Consider the following 21,613-nt stretch of genomic DNA (forward strand, 5'->3'; position numbering starts at 1 on the left):
ACTTGACAGATGAACAGCCAAACAGAAAGCATCTTTTCTTTGAATAATTTGAAATACAGATGTCCTGTCAGAACTATCTTTGCTGTAGCTTGTCATCCACTTGCAACACTGATTCTGTCACTCACACCCACCCCAACGTACAATTTAATTTTCTACACTAACATCCCCGTGAATTGATTTTCTGCACCAGTGCTGTTTCAGTTATCTGGTCTTTCATACATTTTGTTATCTTCCTTGTTGCATTTTGTTGACATCTAATCCGTCATCCTGTTCAACATTGTTAATGTTAGTTCACATTTAAAGTAATCAGATGTGTTCACAGCTGAATTGTTTTATATTGTCATATACACTAATTCTTTCTTATCCTGGTTATATTGTATATGTGAAAGAAACACTGAAGTAACTGCTCGGTGAAGACAAACAGTTTAACAGTATTATTTTAGCAAAGTAAATGATTGCAGCACAAGAAACACAATAAGTAATGCGAGGGAAGTACTGTACTGTAAGTTCCTCTTTTATAGAAACGTTGTGTTTCAGCAATGGCTGAATTCCCATTTATCCCAAAGCCAGTACATGCACCACACTCTCATGTGGTACACACAAACACTAAGGGGAGTAGGAGAGGGTGTGTAAAGGTCTGCAACCACTGATCAAATATCTCCCATCTGTCTGTGACACTGCTCTGGACTGCTGTGCTGGGTCCCAGTCACCCAGCTCATTTGTACACTCTCAGCAGCCGCCTGCGTGTCAGCAACTGCTACACATTCTCGGGGGGGTGAGCATACTAGAGCGTGCACCACAGAATTATTTGTCAAGCAGCAGAACATCAGCAGTGTTACATTTCTGCCACCATCTGACTGGCTTATATGGCTTTTTTGTGCATTTTCATTGAATCTTTTATTGTTGAAACATTTACACTTTTTAGTAATTATAGGGTCTATGACATTCAGGGCTGCAACTATTATTTTCATTAATGTGCACATTCTTTTTTTTTTTTTTTTGAATAATTGCTTAGTCTATGAAATGTCCAAAAATAATGAAAAATGCCCATCACAATTTCTCAGGGCCCAAGGTGACGCGTTCCCGCAGCTGGTTTTGTCTGATCAAAAGTCTAAAACCCATAGATTCAATGATATATTGCAAAAAAAAGTCTGCACATTTAAGAAGCCGAAACGAGAGAATATTTGGCATTCGTATTCATTTCAGCTCTAGTGTCATTTTTACTCGAGGCTAATCACAGGAGTCTTTGGAAATTAGACGTGGATTTTTTGCATGTATGCATCTTTGCATTATTTCCCACTTGCCCCTTGTTTCTCAGACGGAGCTTCAACTCATGCCTGAGAGGTGTTTATGAGGAAGCTCAGGAAGACCAGCTGTGCAGCTCAGGCGATGGTCACAACAGGGGCTCAAGGGTATTCCTAAAATGTTGGTGGGCTTAGGAAAAGAAAACATGTGGTGTGTTGTGTAAGGAGACACACCAACTGATTGGGATCCACTTCAGCAGCTGCCTGCAGGAGACAACAGCAGCACAGCGGGCAGCAGCAGCTCACTAGTTTTGATTTATTGTCTGCTTCAGTTAAAATGTGACAAAATTCAAAAGTGGAAATGACCATTTTTAAATTACTCCAATCAAATGATAGTGGCATGTGCGGTTTATACGTGACCATACAGTATATCTATAGCTCATTAAGGCAGTCATCCATGTTAAGCTAAAATGACACTCAATTTATTCTCTCCATTAAGGCACACAGTGTTGCATAAACCCCACCTGTCAGCCTGTCGGGCCGAGAGCCATCTCGCTGCGTCCTGGGTGAAGGGAAACCGCCACTGTTCCAGATGGCTTACCGTGCTGTCAGTGGAGGGGATCAATGAGGTGGGCATTGAATGAGACCTGACAGGAATGGTAAGGCTGCTCCCCACAGGATGATCGGGATGATGCGAGAGTGGGAGGGTCTGCCTGGAAAGCAGTCACTCTGTGAAGGAAGTCAGAGGTTGCTGTTTTGAGCCCAATGAAAGCCTCAGTTGTTTGTACATTTTGGTCATTTATAACTTAGTTGAACTGGATTTAGTGGTAGACATTTAAACATTTTTCTTTGGCTGTGTAAGTTCGAGTTCCCTCAGAAAAAAAGGGCTTAAGTTTATGTTGCAGAATCCATATAGGAAATTTTCTAAACCTAATCAAACTCCCTCTATATTCTTGCAGATTTGTGGCAGGAGCACCACTGAGGAAACTCCCTAACCTGTTTGGTTTAGCTATTTATGACTTAAATTATGTGTTGAATGAAAATCAGGAAACTGCGTAAATGACTTTATTGCCTACAATGTTCCCTCTTGTGTGCCAGTTCAGATCCATCACACAAATGCACGTCTATATGAGGTTGTTGGGCTCAGCAGAGACTATTTGGCATTCCTTGAAAAAGAAAAAAAACTTTTCCACTCGGCTGGTTAAATGATTGAGGCATTTCTTCCATCACAGCTGGCAAATGTTTTGTAGGGCTGAACTAAGAGCGCTTCCGAGTGGCTTTGCCTCAGTGCAAATATATGAGCGATTTCGCAAAAATAAATCTCTCTGGCTGGAACCCGCGCTGGCACCCGAGTACGACTGGTCAGCCAAAGGAAGAAAGGAGAGAGCCCGAGAGCATAATAACGACAAGCAGTATGTTTTGAAGTGGTGAATATCCTGTGGTTGCTGGCATTCCTCATCCACAAATCATGACTTCCAGCACTTCCAAAACTCCCAAGAGCTACTATGAGTTGAAGGTATGCATGACTGATGGAGCTGCGTGGTTTGATGGTGTAATGGTGGACTTCAAAATATGAAAATATGAGATTTAGGTTTTAAGGAATATGATTTTATTATGTGATTTTTTTTGTGGTATTAATTTTTTATCCCCTTTTCCAGTTCTTTTTCTTTTTGTCTTTCAAACACAGGGTCAGTTGAGCAACAGCAGCACCAGAGCTGGAAGAGATTCAATGTCTCACTGAAGGACACTTTAACTGGTCTAATATGTGCTGTAACACACGGATTTGAATGTGGGCCTTCAAGCTGAAGGATCTCCTTTCCCTCTAACACTTGCTTGCAGAACGTGGCAGTTTTGTTGTGTGAAGGCACCCACAACAGACACATTTACCCGATGATGGTATGCGCTGTTTCTGGGGTGTATATACCACTGGAAAAGAACTGAGCAATGAAGCATGGCATTTGGCAGTGTTGACATGCAACACCACCCTGTGACTATTGGCTGTTAATGGCTGTGTACTGTATATATCCTTCTGGGTGGCATGTCGAGGCTCTTGCAGCCCTCCTTGGCCTCCTGCCATGTGGATTAGGGAGCCACAGAGAAAAACCTAATGTACTCCATCTGTACTCCATGTCCTTAAACTGCTCCCCACTGTCACTGTGTTGCAGCTCTGCCTCCACGTTAAAACAAGTTATCCCAGATCGTCCGAGTGCAGCCGAGGTAAAGCCCCCAATTTCATGGACAAAGCATTCATCCTCCTCTGTTTGCACTGTAACTGCATCCAGGAATACAAAATCTCAACTGAGCTTTGAAAAAAAAAAAAATGATCAAAAGGAAAAAAGGAGTCTTATGAGAGAAGTGGATATGAAAATGTTTGAGCAGTTTTTGACAACTACTCTAAAGTGTGAGTGTGTATGTTGCTTTGATACCAAATCCAGCAACGGGGGAGCGATCACAAGACACAGGGAGCACAGCGAATAATGCTGCCATTGCTCAGTCTCAGTCACTGATTCACCTCTCAGTTCCTCCACAGATGTCTGTAATATCCTGCAAGGGATATTTTTAAAATGGAAAACACCCTGGTTTTCTTTCTCCTATACACACACTGTGTTTGCTTCAAAACTTTCCACTTTTAAAATGTCGTAGAAATCCTACATCATCTTAACATCAGCTGTCAAACTGAATTCAGTTTCATGGCAACATCTTAAAGCCTTAGTCTCAGGGCAGATGGGGATGAGATGGTCACCCATGAAACTTAAGCATCAGCCTCTTTATATCACAGAGCAGTGCTGCAGTCTGCTCTCATACACCCATGGGACCCCGCCTGTGCAAATCTGCAGCCTCCTTGCCACACATACTGTACAGATGTCCTGAACAGCGAAGTGTTTTTTCTTTTATTCAAACACTAACAAATGCTGCTCTATCTGCTCTATCCATCATGATCATTTCACTAGAGGGAGTACAGCCTGCTGGTGAAATGGCAATACACAGACAGCATAGTAAACAACTCTGCAGGCAAGACGCAGCACCACTCTGTGTCTGTGCTACAGCATGAAACACACACTGACTACAATGCAACAAAGTTGTCATCATGTTCTGTTTGCAACATGAGTGTGTGTGTGTGTGTGTGAGAGAGAGAGAAGAGGATGCATGCTTCTGCGCACACCTGCAGGAACACACACGTTGGAGATGAATCAAGATATTCTGAACTGACACGAGAGAAGATGGAAAAGACAAACTCAAAAATCCAGCTCCCTTCCTCCTCCAGCAGCTGCAAAGCCATTATTACGCTCAATGCGACCTGCAGATTCATAAAACTTGAAAAACCCCGCCTCCTTGACAGCCAGCGTCTGTTTACGAAAAGTCACGGGAACAGCATGGAGCGAAAGGTACCCAACAGAAAAAATGTCATACCGTGCTGCCAACAGGGGCAACAACCGGACTCCACAGAGAGCCGCCTGCGATCCTCTCACTCTCTCACATTTGCTTAATTGACATTTGCAGCTTGATACGTGATTAGGAGCTTAGTTGTTTGTGTGCAGTGGGACTTCTAAACGCGCATACAGGGAGCATTTCTGATTCTTAAAACAATGGCGAGGCGTAAAAGGCGCAACCTCCTGAATTGTTGCGCTTAAACCCAGCCAGGACTACACGGAACCATCTCCCCGCGGCTTCTGCGATCCAACAGGGAACCGCAGCGCAAAAAAAATAAAAAATAAAATAAAGCGGAGCGACATGGAAAGCCCGACCGAGAACCCAACCAGGGCTGTGGAATATTTGAAGGAGCTTAACAAGATCATCGAGACCCAGCAGGAGTTGCTGGAGAGGCAGAGGGGAAGGATAGAGGAGCTGGAGCAGCAAGTGTCCGACTTGTGCACGGAGAACGTCTGTCTGAAGGAGCAGTACCAGCGGCACCTGGCAACCTGCAGGCTGCTGCAGGGCAGCAACAGCCTGGCCACACTGGGAGCCATAAAGGAACATATCACACAGGAAAAGTAAGACACAACAGCATCTTATATCGTTTCTTTTTTCATATATATATATATATATATATAAAAGTCAAGTAATCTGCGCTGAACTATATTTCCATCATAAGTCTTTAAAGTTATAAAAAAAATTGTACTTGATTAAAGTAATTATTGCTCAATCAGACCAACACTGCTACACGGTGATCTGCAGTTGAAACTAAACCACTTTGGCATCAGATGCTTTTCCTTTGCTTGATGTTTGCTGATGGAAAATGTGAATTATGCAAGGCACAATCACAGAAAATGGGTGTCGTTGGACAGCACGGAGCTTTTTTCTGACCATATCTGAAAATGTGCAAGAGTTACCCAGCATCACTGTGAGCGATGATGGACCAACCAGTAGTTTCCCCAACAGATTCATTTTCCTGTCCAGTTGTTTCATTTTCATTTTGCCTTTGAGCGTGTGTAACTGTCAGTGTGTACAGTTGAAATATTTAGCAGATCAAGTTCAGATAGAGATATGCTGTAAATCAAACACTGATAGAAACATGCCCATGGTTCTATACACTAAAACCTTGTTATAAAATGTAGACTTCTAACTTGTCTGATTATTCTGCTTTGTCATCTTTGTTTGTAACAGTTTGATATTTGTCCGCTTCTGTAACTTCAGCAGACTGAAGTCTAAACTGTGCCTGTGGTGTACCCCTCAGTGGTCTTAAAAGAAGATTTCATGTGCATGGACAGGCCCATTAATCAGTGATATATAGAATGCTATAGCTACAACCCCTGGGAAAAAGGCGCATGCTTGGGATAGATCCATTATGCAATTATGTTTTAGTGCTGGCCGTATCTGCAGATAGTGGGTTAAGCCCCAGGCAGAGCAGAGCAGGTAGGGCAGATGTAGTGGAACATTATATCAGGAGTACTGGTAAAGACCTTGATAGTCAAACATGCTATCGGCACCAGTTCCATGTTGAAGTTCACACTCTGTTGGCTATATCTCCAAAATGCCTAGGCATGCAGACATTCGACTCAGCCTTTGACAGTCTGCAGGGTCATGTGACGGTGCTTGACCTTTGTGTGCAGGGGCGTGTTAGTGTCATGAAGATCAGTGGCAGCAAGTCAATACTGATGACTCATGGACTGTGTGTCTTTGCTGGCTGATAAAACCAGACTCATGAGATTAGGACATACTGTAACACTGACCTTTAGTGTGCACCCTTTATAAATCTCTCTCTGGCACTATGAGAGTATTCTGTCTGATTTCCCTGGAAAATCAGTCTGTCACCATCTCTCATTCTGTGCGGTCACAGTGTCTGAACACTATTTCAGTCCAGCTCTGGTAGACTGGCACAGAGGTTAGTGAGGAGCCTGTGATTACCCCAGTGAACCTGATGAAATATGACAGCTGTTAATAATGTAAAGTGTGGTTTATGGAGGATACAGGATTTAAAATGTAATTTAAGTGCGGTGAGCAATTTAAAGAATGCGGTGGTCCTAAGCAAGACCGTCTCTAAGATCTGCAAAGGTCATTTTAGAATAGAGAAAATGGGATTTAAATAGTATGTACTTGGAAACTAAACTACATCCATTTTTTTGCCACTTACACAGGTCAGGGACACAGTCGCAACAGCCAACCAGAGAAGCTCACATATATTTTTCTTTCTTAACTTTACACCTGGTTTTACCTGATGGATTCCCAGGAATTCCCAGGCTGGGGGTCTTCTCCTAATCTGCCTCCAAAGGGAGGTCTGAGCAGCTGCTGGAAGGTTCAGTTGGAGCTCTGGTGACTTGTGGTGGACATTTCTTATATTTGGCCATGCTAGCAGCATGGCTCTCGGGATGGCATTGTCTGTCTGTCTGTTGGTTGGTTGGTTGGTAGATCCACCACTTTGGTCCAGACTTAAATATCTAAACACATTTTTAATATGTCAAATGCTCTGGTTTATGACTAAATACCTGCAAAACGAATGGCATTTCTATCAGCCTTGTGTTTAGTGCTAATTATCAAATGTTGGCATGCTTACACGCTTATGTAAGATGGTGAACATGGTAAGCATTACCTGCTAAACAGCAGCTTGTTAGCATTGCCATTTTTAACATAGCATGCTGACATTAGCTTTTGCCTAAGTGTGGCAGTATAGTCTTGTTGATATTTGACTAAATTACTCATCAAAAAACTAATTTGTAATGCAGTGGAGAATGAAAATACTACCAATTTTAGTAGTGTCAGTCACCTGAAATCACTCCTGCACACAGAAAGGCAGCAGCTCAGGTCTTTTAGTCACAGAAATACTGACCATTTATTGGTTTATAGGATAAATGGAGACTCATTGCCCCCATCATCTAAATTTAAAAAATACTCCCTTAACATCCCTAACATGTCCACATCCTCTCTTCTTACCAGAGTGGGGCCACGGACTCAAACATGTAAAGGTTGACGCTCACTTTGAATACATAACGAAACTGAAAACTGAAAAACACCTGAATATCAACATCATCTGCAAACAGCTGATGCTAATGTTGTTTAAATAGACACAGCGCAGACCTTGGCTTTGTCTTGATATCCTCCATAAGAATATCATTCACGTTAGCGGAGACGAGGCACACCCGGCTCCAGTGACATCTTGATGTTTTTTTTGACGTTATGCCAAGCATGTAGACACAGCTCTCATTTTGCCGTCAAGCCTGTCCTTTTCCCCTCTTACCATGGTGGTTGTCATTTTAGCTATGTAATCAGGAACTGACTTGTACTTACTGTAAGGAAGCAGGTGAAAGCAGTTACATAAAATAACTGCCATTAACTAGCTTGTAGGACGGAGAACAAATAGTCGCCCATTCTGGGTCTCAAAGCCCATCAGTTGAAATATTCTGCTCTCATCTTCTATCCACAAAACTCATATAGACGGGTTTAACAAAGTCCTCGTAGCCCTCAGTTATCTGTGAAAGGGTAACTTCTGCTTCAAAGGATAAGTTTGACTTTTTGGAAAATATGCTTATTCACTTTCTTGCCTGAGGTTAGATGAGAAGATGGATACCACTCTCATGTCTGGACACTAAATAGGAAGTTACAGCAGGGAGACAGTTAGCTTAGCTTAGCATAAAGACTGGAAATGGGGGAAACAGCTAGCCTGGCCTTGTCTGAAGGTGACACAATCTGCCTCCCAGTACCTCTATAGCTTACTAAACCCATTATATCTTGTTAAAGCCATACAAAAACCAAGGTGTAAAAATTAGTCTTTATGCTAAGCTAAAGTAGCTGTCACTTAGCTCTGGATTCATATTTACCGTAGAGACATGAGAGTGGTACTGATCTAACTCTGAGCTAGAAAGTGAATAATTGTATTTCCCAAAATGTCAAACTATTCTTTAAAGACTAGGCGGTATTGTTTTGATGTTTTACCATTGGCAAGAGTGTCCCGTTTACTACGTTGCCTTTCCCAGCAAGGCAAAGCTTACAATTCTTGGCTTATCACTTTTTTCCAAGATTGTGATCACCACCTCAGGAATGCACACACAACTGAAGAGACATGTGGCATTTTTCCATATCGCTTTGCTGATTATAGGGACGGGTTATACTTAACTGAACCTTGTGGGAGGATTTGACAGCATGTACGCGCCACGATGGAAAGACCCAGTCAGGTTTGAAGCCTGGATCATCTTGCTGTGGCAAGAGTTAACTGCAAACTGCTGAGCTCATGCTGGGTGTTAAACGTTTTAATAGGGGGAGAAATAAACACAGGGAGAGGATATAGTAGGGCCAAATTATGTTTATTTTTTCTTGGCATATTATTCACATCCTCTAGTTCTTTTGCTGCTTTTGTACTCCTTTGCTTATCTGTGTGCTCTAGTTTAAATTCATTACCTGTACATGCACTGTTCAATGCATGCAAGTTGTCATGTGATATTGACTTTATTGTCATGTTGCATTTTGTTCTCAATAGGGATCTTCATACAATCCAGATCTGTCAGTTTGAAGCTTTTATCCCTCTTTGCTTCCCTTTTTATTTCAGTTCCTGTATGTCAGCTGTATGATTTATTTGCATTGTAGTCATCTTGAATACAGTGTGTACCGTTTGTTCATACTGTATGCAAATACTTTGGAGCTGTGCTGTCAGTTTGCCGTTGGCTTAAGATGTCATCATTAAGTGAATTCATAGAGGAAAGAAAGGAAGGAAGTAAGAAGGAAAAGAAAAACATGCACCAGGTAAAAGTCACATTCTGTTCCAAGACAAGTGACAGATAAAGAGTTTGCTGCAGCTGAATGATACATGAGATTGTTTGCTGCTATCTTTGGTTAGCTGTAAATGGAAGGCTTTTCCCTGTATGTTGTTTGTACAGTTTTCCCCTGTACCTACTTTTAGAAAACAAAATGCAGAGAGCAGGAAATGTGATGCAGCACTGATAGTGGAACCTGTGGTGCCAAGTCAACAGATTTCTCTGTGAACTCTGCAGAGCAGGCTCCTGGATAACATAGTCGGTCAGGCTCTCAGGATGTGAGACTGCTTCACAGGTATCGGAAATCATCTCGGTGCGCACTGACCCTAATGTGGATCCATAAACTCGTCCACCTAGGTGATTGTGTCCCCCAGGAGCTGATTGAGCAGAATCAGCGGAGGACGAGTCAAAGCTAAAACTCCTGTTTCACAGTTTTTTCACAGTTTCTTGACTTCAAGTTAAAGTCTATGTAAACAGATGGTTGGTGTAGCACTCGGGCAAGAATTAGTAATCACACACATATCAGGTTTCTTCTTTTATGCCTCCTGGGTTGCCTGCCTTGTCAGCCCTTTAGCCCAACAGTATTTATGCTGACCCCCTGCAGTTTTCTCTCCTAATGGTGTTTGCTTTTAACAGCGCTCTACAGTTACTTGTATCCCTCGTGCTCACTTAGGAATTAAATAACAAGTAATACAAGATAGGGTTGCAAGTTTTTGCAGCACACATTAATGATAAATGACTTTTCATAAGTCTGACAGACTTAAATGTTTTTAGCACACACACCTGGTCTGTCTGGTCGGTGTATATAATACGTTGTAAAGTGAAGTGAAGTTAGTCTTTGTCCGAAGGTGACCTAATCTGCCCACCAGTACCATTAAAGCTCACTATTTAACACGTCATATCGTGTTCGTTTAAAGCTGTAATGTAGTGGTCGCGATAAATGTTTTTCTTGCGTGATGCGGGAGAGACTTGGTGGTTTAAACAGAGCGGATCTGAACCTGTCCTCTGGGGTTTGGAGTGGCATAGTGTCTGCAAGTGTTTTCATTTCTTATCTTGGTGCTGGTTGATACATCTACCAGCCCACATTTAGCATTCAAACTGTGACCCAGGCCGGACAGCCAGCCGAGTGTAAACAATATTTGGGATGCTGACGTGATCGCTGGAGAGATAACTTCTTCAGCTGTAGATGACAAAGAGCTGAAGTGTCATTTTCTGCACAGTCTTGCTTTAAGTTGTCCTAAATGTACTAAAACTGTATTCAAACTTACTGTAGATCCTTAAACTCAAAGCCCTATGGTAATTTGCTGCCTATTACACCATACAAGACAGTCGGATATTCATTGTTTGTTGAAACAATGCAGGCATTACTGCAGAACATTTTAGTCAGAGGAAGTGTTATTTCTCAAATCAGCACTGCTGTTAGATTTGAGTATGATGGCTGCGGCGGCAGTGTTTGTGGAGGTTTTTTTTCAGGCAGTCATTTAAATTCAGCCTGAATCCCAGTCAGTGAAGATAGCATAAGTAATCTCGAGTGATCAAATATTGATGAATAACGTGACAAATCATTGCTAACTCCAACTCTCTCCCTGTTAATGCTCTAATGGAGCTAATATGAATGTTTCAATGCTGATGAATGAGCAGCAAAAGCTCCGGAGTTGTTGATTCTGTGCCAGATCTCGTCCAGGATGTGTGCCAGAAGAGAGCCCGGTCACCATTTCTAAGGGGCTATGTGGAAAAACAAACAAACAAACATGTAAAGATAATCCGCAGGCAATGCATACAGTATATCCATATTTTGTGGAGTGGTTTACAGTCATTGCACATAGTCAGCTGCTACAGAACTGTAATTGCTTGGATGCTCAAGACCTGCAGTTGAATGTGTTTGACAAGTTAAAGCAGCTGCAGGATTATGCAAATAAGAGTTTTAGATGGAAGATGAATATTAGAAAAACATTTATTTAGTTGTATAAGAGTGATCTGATAATGTATTCTAGTGTTATTTCTACCTGTTTCACTGCTGGTTTGGGATACTGATTTAGTTTCACCACAAAGTGTGTTCTCAGGTTAATGCATTATGAATAAGTCATGTTGGATTTCATTGTTTAAACTTTTCTGTACTGTAGGGCTGAAATGATTTGTCCATTAATCGATTAGTCAACAGAAAATTAACCAGCAACTATTTTGATAATTTAGTAATAGATTCTTTAAGAAGCAAATGACAAATATTTGATGGTTCCAGCTTCTGTGTGAGGATTTGTTGCTTTTCCTTGTCTTACCTATGTTTGAGCTTTGGACTGTTGGTCGGACTACTGATGGAGTTTTTACTGTAATCATATGGGTAAACATAAGTAAACATAAATCTAAGAACAAATGTCATTTATCATTAAATTTTTTATTACATGGTGTTTTGTATTATGTCACTGATTTCATATTTTTGTACTCATTGGCATTTCGGTATATTTCATTCATTTTATTGATTTGTGTCGGTTACACAGTACTGTACATCTGTGATGAGTTTGGAATGAAGCCAGGGGAGTTAACAGTCAGAGGAGTTAATCAATAGATATTGAAGAATTTGATAAAGGTTCTTTTAGGTTGTCGATTGAAGCTTATACGGAATTATCTCTCTGAAGTCACTGGTGGTTTTATATTGCCCTCTGTTTTGGTCATAGTGGCTGTGTCTTGGCTTCTTCTTTACTGTACTTTGCTGCCTAAGAAAACCTCAGCTGCCCTTACTAAGTCCCCTGGATGGAGCCTGTAGACTGGAGATTGGCAAGTTCATAAATAGTTCACCCCAAGCCAGCCTAACAGCTTTAGCATGTGTTTTGGGACCCCTCGGCAGAAAATAATAGCATGATGGAGAAAGCTGTTTCTTGTGGCTGGCGGCGTCCACTCATTCACCCAGCGATCTGCTGAACAATCAGTGTGCCAAACCAAATTTACGACCACATGAACTCCATCTCTCCAGCAAAGCCCCCTCTAATGAAATACCCCTGCTAGATTAATGTCTGCACAGGGATGATTTGCATTCAGACCCACCTATAAATCTCAAGCAGTGGCCAAAGACAATTTGCAACTTGCACTCAAAATCAACTGCAGGCTGCTTCCATCTGTAATGGACTGTCCCTCCTTGCATCTCAGTGTGGCCGCAGTCTAGCTGGAAGAAAGCCAGGCACTGCTGACCTCTGGTTCCCTCAGTCAAGCCTATTAAGACAGAATTAAGGTGGCTTTGTGTCCTTTGATGTAGCGGGTCGTCCCACGAGAGAGGATAACGATGGCTTTAATGAGAACCGTTACCTTTATCTGATGGTGTTACTGGTAAAGGGCAAGGCCACACCAACAGGGATTAGATGGTACAGCTTAGTGAGAGCCAGGCAAGTATATTACATTTAAATCGCCAAACTCAACTCTGCCCCGCTGCCTCAGTTCGATTTAACTTTTAACAAGCAAGAGAGCAAGAAAAAAGTCCTCATGTTAATTCCTGTGACATTTGATTCAGCACTTTGACTTCATTTCAGGCATCTATTTAAAAAAATATTGAGCTTTAGATTGCGATCATTCTCAGATTCGTAATTCTGGCAATAGCTAGGAAGAAATCAAGATAGTGTGAAAGAAGAACCTTGTGCCTCATTTGCATTCTGCCTGCATGATCTGCAAATAGGAACGTGAGGGATAAACAACCACATACTTGTGTAACTAAGGTGTGTTGATGGACATGTATGGCTTTACTTAAAGCCCCAATTAGCGATCAGTGTAAAGCCATCATAGATTCAGTTGAATGTACATGGTTTTTCATTTCAGTGTCAGCCAATATAGTTGAGTCTTATTTGCAATGAAATGAGGTACCCTGTGGAGGTTTTTACCACTAGTTGCACTATGGAGTCATGTTTTTATGAGTGGGTCCCCTGTTTTTCTCTGTTTTTATGTGATACGCAGTCCGGCCAGTGGTTTCACACCATAAAAGTCTTATGAGGAAAGCAATGTATTCAATATGTTTGTTAGACCTCAAGGATACACACAATACATTTTGGTGACTGAATGTCAACAGAAACCTTGTTAACAAGAAAACTCCACAGGGCATCTTTAGTTAATGATATTAAAGTTGGGGTGACTTGTACACTGATAGTAGGTCACGGTTTGATTCTTATCAAAGTGGATGTTAACAACACAAACCTTAAAGGAATAGTACGACATTTTGAGAAATAGGCTTGTTTGCTTTCTTGCTGAGAATTAGATGAGAAGATCAATACCACTCTCGTGTCTATACCTTTTAAATATGAAGCTACTGCCAGCAGCCAGTTAGCTTTGTGTAGCATTTGTACCAAATTAAATAAACAAGATATGCAATATTAAATAGTGATCTTTAGTGGTGCTGGTAGGAAAATTTTGTTAACTTTATACAAAGCTAGGCTAACTGGATACCCCTATTTTCAGTCTTTATGCTAGCTGTTTACTGGCGGTATCTTCATATTTATACAGACATGAAAGTGGTATTGATCTTCTCATCTAACTCTCAGCAAGGAAGCATATTTCCCAAAATGTTGAACTATTATTTAAATTAGCTAATTAAAAGAATAGTATCTGTAATAGAAGTCTGTGTTCTTTCTTATATTGCTATTATGCTATCAAATGTTATGATTTCCTCAGAATACAGAAATACAAGGAGCACATCATGAAACGTTTCATTTCTCTGTTTGTTTGCAAAGCAAACCATAAATGGGACATGGAGATGTAAAGAAGCAACGCAGCTTTTTTTGCAAACACTACCTAAAATGTTTGGGAGAAAAATCCCAAACTCTTTAATGTATTCTGTAAATTGAATGCACACTTTATGTTTAGCCTTTTTACTTCAAGCCAGCTAAGTCTTCAAATCTCTTTTCAGCCCCTTTTATCGTTACAAACTGTGATCCACACTAAAGCAGCACACTTGGAGGGGCCACAAGGCTAAAGCACGGTCGCCTGTTCATTCTTTATTTCTTCACAGTTGAACCAATTATCCGCCTCGCAGCTGTCAAAACCAGCTGATGCAGCAGCTGAATCGAAGGCAATTTGTAGCATAGTACCTGTGGAGAGCTGTTGAAAGGCTGCCACTAGTTTTCTGCCAAGTGGGAGTACGGTGTGTGTGTGTATGTGTGTGTGTAGATCGCTGACGAGATGGAGGCTGAGTCAACAGCTAAACACAGATGAGGAGCTACTGCTCACACATCTTCTTAGTCATCACGGGTAGATGTCGAACACGGACTTCCTGACAGCTGGCTGGTCCTTTTGACAACCAACATTTGGGGTGAATATTATTTGGGAAGTAGTTTTTAGTCACATAAACAATACGCATTAGTGGCATCACCTTTTTGTGTCTCGTTTGTGTGGTTTCTAACATTGCTGACACGTCTACCTTCAAAAGGCTGAGAGTGACTTGCAGGTTCAACAGTTTCCACTGCTTCCACTCATAGGTGTTCGACTATAATCTGTGTGTTTCCACCGTGGCTGCCAGTGTGCACTGCTGTTTGTGTTCTGTGTAACCCTGGACTTTACAGGAGAATCAGAGGGGCTGATCTAAATCCAAGCAATATGTTCAGGAATGCAGCGAGAGTGAAAGTGGGATTTCCTTGTATCCAGCTCTCTGTGTTAGGTCAGGTGCTTAGTAGACTCAAGGTTGGAGGAAAAGACAGTCTACCTTTTTAGCACGAATAAGGATCTGAGATATTAAAGTCAGATCCTATTGAAGTCAGATTTGTATTACATAAAATACTGAGACGAAGCTATTAATAAAGTATTGGATGAAGTATTCCCACTTGACTTTTTGGCCAGAAATGACAATAATGTTTGGAGATTTCAGCCCAAACTACATCTTTTAGACTTCAGATTTCACCTTGGCATGCATAACCTAAATGCAGCCAAGACAGATGAAATGTCTTCCAAAGGCTCATCAATAAAGGCACCGCTCCCAGCTTGACAACAATACTGATGGATGACGGAGTCAGTATATCAATCCTTAAAGGTCCAGCTCCTCTGCTGGCGCATTTCACGCTCCTTGGAATTTGTCTAAATAATATATTGACTATTAGGGCAACGTCAGATGAGCAGATGATGAGAAATGAAAGTGGTTGAAGGAAGCAGGTGGACTGTTTTTGAGCAGTTTTCAGCCAAATGTGTGTATGTGTGTGTGAAGGACTGCTACCCTCCCTTTATGCAGGACCAGACAGCCAGTGGGGGTCACACACCAGTAACTCCTTAGAGATACATAATTTGACAGCACCATGAGCAGCAAACCACTACAGAGGACTGGACTGACTCATTAGGTCTGCTTAGCCAGACACATTTCTGCCGGTAATTAGATGCTGATTAATACAGATAATTTAGGTCTCAGTAATGTGAAGTATGTAGCGCACCGGGGAGTCTAACACATGATGAATGCCCTTCATTTATGCACTGGATTGAGAAAAAGCCCTAAACCAAGGGAAGCAGACATAAAAGCACACATGCATGCACCTCATCAGACAAGAGCAAAATCCACATCAAACGTTGCAATGTGTGCTTTATCTTGACTGCAGTGTTCTTTTTGAGAAAAATGGACCTCTATAAAAAACTGACAATAACTGTGAAATAATGTACAAAAGCGTCAAGCTTCACAGTGTGCCTCTGAGGAACCTGTCAGTGTGAATGAGCTGTTATAGCCGACCGCAGGTTCAAGCCATTGATCATTCGGTGACATTGTTGTGAATGGAGGCCAGGGCCACAAATTGCAAGCGCTGTTCTGTTTTTCGGTAGAAAGTTTTGTAAATTTAGTGTTACTTCAGATGTGATTTATTCGTTTTCATCACAGCTTGGACGGGTTTGTTTGCTAAAGCTTGAAGCGTTTCATGGCTGTCACGGTTGCCGCCGAATGACATAGTATATTCAGTAAACCCAATAACTGTTTGGGTAACTTTAAAATAAACTCTTCTCTAAGCAGTTCAGTTAAGGACTCTGTAAAGTTCCTAATGGAATTCCTGCTGTTAGTTTCTTCAAGCATAGTCAAAGATGAAGTCAGGGCTGCGTGTCCTGATTTTCAAAGTTGAAGGATGGTGAAAAAAGAAATAGTAGGAGAAAGGAAGGTGAAATAATAAGAGAAACATGTGATACAGCAACGTTTTGCATGCAAGATAATCTCTAGTACACACACCTAAAAAGCCTTCTTACTTGGAAAACATGTCATCAATCACACACCTTGGACAAACTGTAATTACCTCTGATTTTCTTCTGAATTCAGGAAAGGAAATAGCCATTTTCTTCACTGCCTTAGCACTCTGCTTTTTTTTCTTATTGCCATAATAAGGGTGGTAATGTGATGAAGTACTAGAAGCCATTTCTTCAAGGCTTAACCCTACTCAATATTTTACAGCGAAAAACAAATAATGGGTTTATAATTACATTGGAGCAGGTCTTTCCTGAATGAGGCGAGGAAAGTAAAACAGCTTTAGGGGAAAGAGTCCAAGCCTCTATAATACATGGTCCTGTATTTTAAAGTACAGAAATGATTATTCTAAAAATACAAACACATTCACAACTGGGATGCACTGGCAGCGACATGTAGATGTTGGAATCACTGCAGCTGTGTGTGGCCTACAGTATATGATGTTCCACTTCATTTGCAGCCAGGCAGGGAGCTATGATTAAATGAGCAGACTAGTGCATTTCTGCAGCCGTGTCCAGTTGCACTTACTCTTGCAGAAAGGCAGATTGATAAACTCTGAGTCAGCATTTTCTGCGCTGGGGTGTGCCCTCTGTCCGTTTCCTCCCTCACAACAGGAAACAGGATGACCTCATTGCAACAGACTCTGAACCACAGGAAAAAGAAATGTCTACCACCCACACACACATGCAAGGGACACAGGTGCACTGAGATGAAGGGCAGGTTGACGACACTGACGTGACAGCGAAGACAGCAGTGTAAGATCTGGTTTAAGAAGGCTGCTGGGTTAAAGTCTTAATTCTGCATTTTGCTTCTCTGTGAGCTCACCGTATGAGAAACCAATCTCACAGCTTGCGGAGGCCTTCCTGTGGAATTATACCTCCAATGGGATTTGGCATTTCATGCATTATTTAAAAGGCTTTGGGAATGCACCTGAATGAACCTCAGTAGTAGTGTCTCTGCGCAGTGCAGAAGGAAGACAGTTTAACTTGCATTCTAACTGCCATTCACATATTCATCATCATAAGCATGATAGATTCTGTTTAGATAAGGTAGTAAAATGTGGAATTCATTCATTTCATGACTAGACAAATGAGCTTTGTCTAGACTGCAAGCGAAATTAATTAATACTTAATCAATGTGCCAGTCTCATATAACCATATCCTCTCAAAGTGCTGTTTCTCTTTGTCTTAACCTATGTTCCAAAGTCATACCAAAAAGAGTAGCAATTTAACTCAAATCCAATCTGTAAAACTCCAGTTCAGACTGAGCTCTGTTGATTCTGGTTCACTCATGCAAATAGCAGTACTGCAGGTATTACACATTTCATGAAAAGGAAAAGATAAATACAAGCAAAGATTGCCTCTGCTCTGTTGTCACCTGCAGCCTCAATACAACAAGCCAGTGTCTCAGAAATGGAGGGCGTAAAGTGATGAAGTTCCACTTGAATACCAATGACTGATGACTCCTCACACGGTGTAAGATGTAGCAGACTGTCCATTTGTCTTTTGTTCAAGTGCGACAGTCTTGCAGAAAGTACTAAACATAATCCAGCCATGACCCAGGTCAGGCTTTTTGTAGATGAGTAGTGGTTTGCAGTGGCCTTTCTGCAGGACAGGGGAGCTGTCCAGGGTTCTGACTACTTCTTCCTTGCCCTGGTTTCCTCTGAGGGTGTTTGCTCTGCATGGCTGGGTGCAGGCAGCTTAACAGACGGGCATATCTTTCAGCAAAAGACTTGTGAAATGCGCTTTTGGTCTGATCATTTTTTTTCAGTGATGCATTATATACACAGCAATCGATAGCTTCAGTAATTGGATCCATTGGATCTGGACTGCAGCATGTGTGTCAATGAATCTCATCCTACCGCTGCATTATATTGACCCAGCTCTAGTTTTCACCTCAACCTAATTCCACAGTCATAATGAGGTTTGCACTAATGAAAACAGCAGTGGTTTCAAGTTTGGTCTGTGCTTTATGGACTAATGAAAGGACGTCTCTGCTGATGTTACCAGACAATCGGAAGCAGATGTTTAAGTAATAAAAGAGATTCTGGAGTGAAGAGAAAGGTGCACAGCAAACAGAATAGAAAATCAAGTAAAGTAACTAAGAGTGATGAGAAAGGGGGGAAAAAATCACTCAGCCAACAGAGAACTGGCCACAGCATTATACAACAGAGAGGATCATTCTTTCTTCAAGCCATCCCAACAAAAAGCTGAACAGTACAGCCCTTCTAAGATGAACCTTTGCAGCTACAGTACCTAATGGTATAGTCAGTCACTGTACTGTCTCTTCACCATGAATACTTCATTGTTTTCTCCATGTGAAAAGTGAAAAGAGGCGACAAGGGGGCTAATAAATTTGCCCTGATGCAGCCATGCAGTCGTTTTATTGCCTCTCAGTGCTATGGTTCACAGAACAGGCTACATTTTATTTCTCTGGCGTAACAAGGACTTTCCTTGCTGGTGAAATGTCGTTTCCTGCTGTCTATTTCTAAAACTGCCTATGACATTTCATGACCGAGTGTATGACAGCAAATACATGATCACATACATGGAGCCAAAGATGCATCAGATGTGTTTTACTAGGTACCTGATATCCTCAGTTTAAAGAATTGGTTTAAAAATGTGTTCCTAAAATATCAAAATATACCCAAGTCTCTATCCAAGTGCTATTAAATCAACCCCTGTGCAATATAATAGGCCTTCTTCACAGTAGACATTTTGTCTTGTCCTAGCAGGAAAAGCACAGTTGTTTCTAATAACAATAAGGATGTAAGCCAGTGAAGCCAACATGCACAACAGAGTCATAGTTGCAAAGTAGGAGCTGCTGTGTTTTCTCCTCACTTTAGTGATATCCTCAGTGTTACTTAACATATAAACACAGGAGTCTACAGGATAATGTAACAATCCTATAGGTTTATGTTTTGACTGCCACTTTTAATTATTTACACTTCTTTAAAGTTTTCTGAAAAATGATGTTTGGTCTGTCAGCTAGGCATGGTGGACGACTCCAAATACTAAACCCATGAGCCTTGGCTGCCGTTTCTATGGAGATAAGGCCAGCACCATAGTTGACCAGAATTTAAAAGTGAATTGATGTAAGTTGCAGATTGTTGAGGTGTAATCTTTTATCTTCCACATGCCCTGAGCAGCACATTTAACATAATTTTAATCTCAGTGATTGAATATTTCTCGCTGAGAGTCATAGTTGACCTCTCCCCTGTACCTTTGACTTTTTATTGAAGAACCAAGTATTTTCTAACACAGTTGGTCATCGTTTGTGCCAGCGATTCAACTGAGTTTCAAGCCGTGGAAGTGCTCCAACTATGAGTGTGTGAATTTCCCACTGTGACATGAAAAAGGCCTATTCAATAGTAATGATTGAGTCCATGAGGTGTTTCTAAGGTTGTGTCCACCCTTGTTTTCTTACATAATGGGGCAAAGTGATTGAAACTGTTCATTCCAGTACTGTACAACCACCAACTAAAAATAACCATAGAGTTTATCAACACCAAAGCACAAAAATAAAGATTTTTGTAGCTGCATAGGCAAGATGCCGTACTTATAATAAGCACTACATTGGCAGAAGTGACATTTTTTAACATAGTAAAATATCAACGTATAATTTTTTGAATGACAAATATAAGTTGTTGCTGGAATTTAAAATATGGCCATTTCTTCGGATGCCTGATTGATCTGTTCAAAAGTGTTGCACCTCTCAGTGCCAGATAGCTGAAGTTGGCTGCTGTAATGTAGTTGCTGAATCTAGTGATGGTGGTCACTGAGGCATTTTGTAACTGTACATGTCTTTAGCTGCATTACTGACGTACTGCGGCATTCTTGTTTCTACCTGCTCAACAAAACCAGTGAACCAGTGTTTGTCTGTTTTCCAGGTCTGAATTCGACTCCTCCAGAATGGTCAGGTACGTCCAACTGCTCTATAATAATAATAATTATAATAATAATAATGATAATAATGTCCTTCATCTGCCCATGATTGTAATCTTGTGAATATTCTCTTTTAAAAAACGTCTAAATCCTGTCCCTGTTGGTGGGAAAAATCACCTTGCTTGGGAAAATGCTTTGGTGAAGACATTGTGTTATGTAAGTCTTTTGATTTGAGTGTGTAAGGCTGAACATCCAAGCATCATGGTGCTAGCCAGAGTAAGTGCTTTTCCTCTGTGTGAAGGACTGAGGCAGGCCTGATGTGGTGCCTGGTGTTATTGCCGTTTGTGGATATTACACTTTGGAGGAAATGATGAGATTTTATGTCAAGTGCGGTCCAAGGTCACAGTCCACTGTTGTTAGCTTGTTTGCTGTGTGAACTGTGTGAACCTTAGTGGCTGGAGATTTGTTGGAGAACCTCTACTGACAGAGTTAAGATATGGACTGATTTAAAACTGTAATGTGAATCCATCATTGCTGTGAGCGCAGCGAAGTAATATAGCTTGCATGTAGAGAGTAGATTGGCTTCTCTCAGTGGTAAACACACTCCTTATCTGCTGCTTCTCTCTTTAGGGATGCCTTGCTGCGGGATCCAAACAGCCTCTTCCTTTGCCTCTGCAGCACTGTGTATTAAGGACCCGGCTGAGTCTAGACGAGTTGAACAGTGTAGCGGAGCCTGTCCCGTGTTTTAGTGAACATTTTCCAGGCCATGTCTGTTCTTCCCTGAGTTGCTCGACTGCCTGCGCTCCCCAGGCCACTTTTCTTCTGCTCTAAATGTCCTTTCACAAATTCGAAGCAAATCCAGAGGGCCACAGCCTGGAGATGTGTGCCCGTCTTTGTCTTTGTACCATCACAGTAAATGCGTGTGTGTGCGCACTCAAGAGTGAGAGATCTGCATGTGAAGTTTGTCTTTCACTCAGTAGCATCCCCACCAATAGTAGTGTACAAAAAGACAGGAAAAACCCTAGTATAAAATAGGTTATATCAAAATTTAATATGTACTGTATAAAATCAGTTGAAGAAAAATATCTCATCAATGTTTAATATTTTTATGCCTCCGTTGTTTTCAGT

General features: G+C 41.3%; 1 protein-coding gene across 1 annotated transcript in view; it reads left to right on the top strand.

Moving 5' to 3' along the window:
* The first annotated feature begins 4,897 nt into the window (after nt 1-4,897).
* The window catches only part of iqsec1a (IQ motif and Sec7 domain ArfGEF 1a), an 85,555-nt gene continuing 68,839 nt past the window's right edge, over nt 4,898-21,613 (top strand). Inside the window, exons 1-2 of the mRNA XM_070910148.1 lie at nt 4,898-5,236; nt 20,491-20,520. Coding sequence (XP_070766249.1) covers nt 4,977-5,236; nt 20,491-20,520 — 290 coding nt within the window. The 5' untranslated portion in view covers nt 4,898-4,976. The remainder of the gene's footprint in view (nt 5,237-20,490; nt 20,521-21,613) is intronic.

This window comes from Enoplosus armatus, chromosome 8, assembly GCF_043641665.1.
Source record: "Enoplosus armatus isolate fEnoArm2 chromosome 8, fEnoArm2.hap1, whole genome shotgun sequence".
Lineage (NCBI taxonomy): Eukaryota > Metazoa > Chordata > Actinopteri > Centrarchiformes > Enoplosidae > Enoplosus > Enoplosus armatus.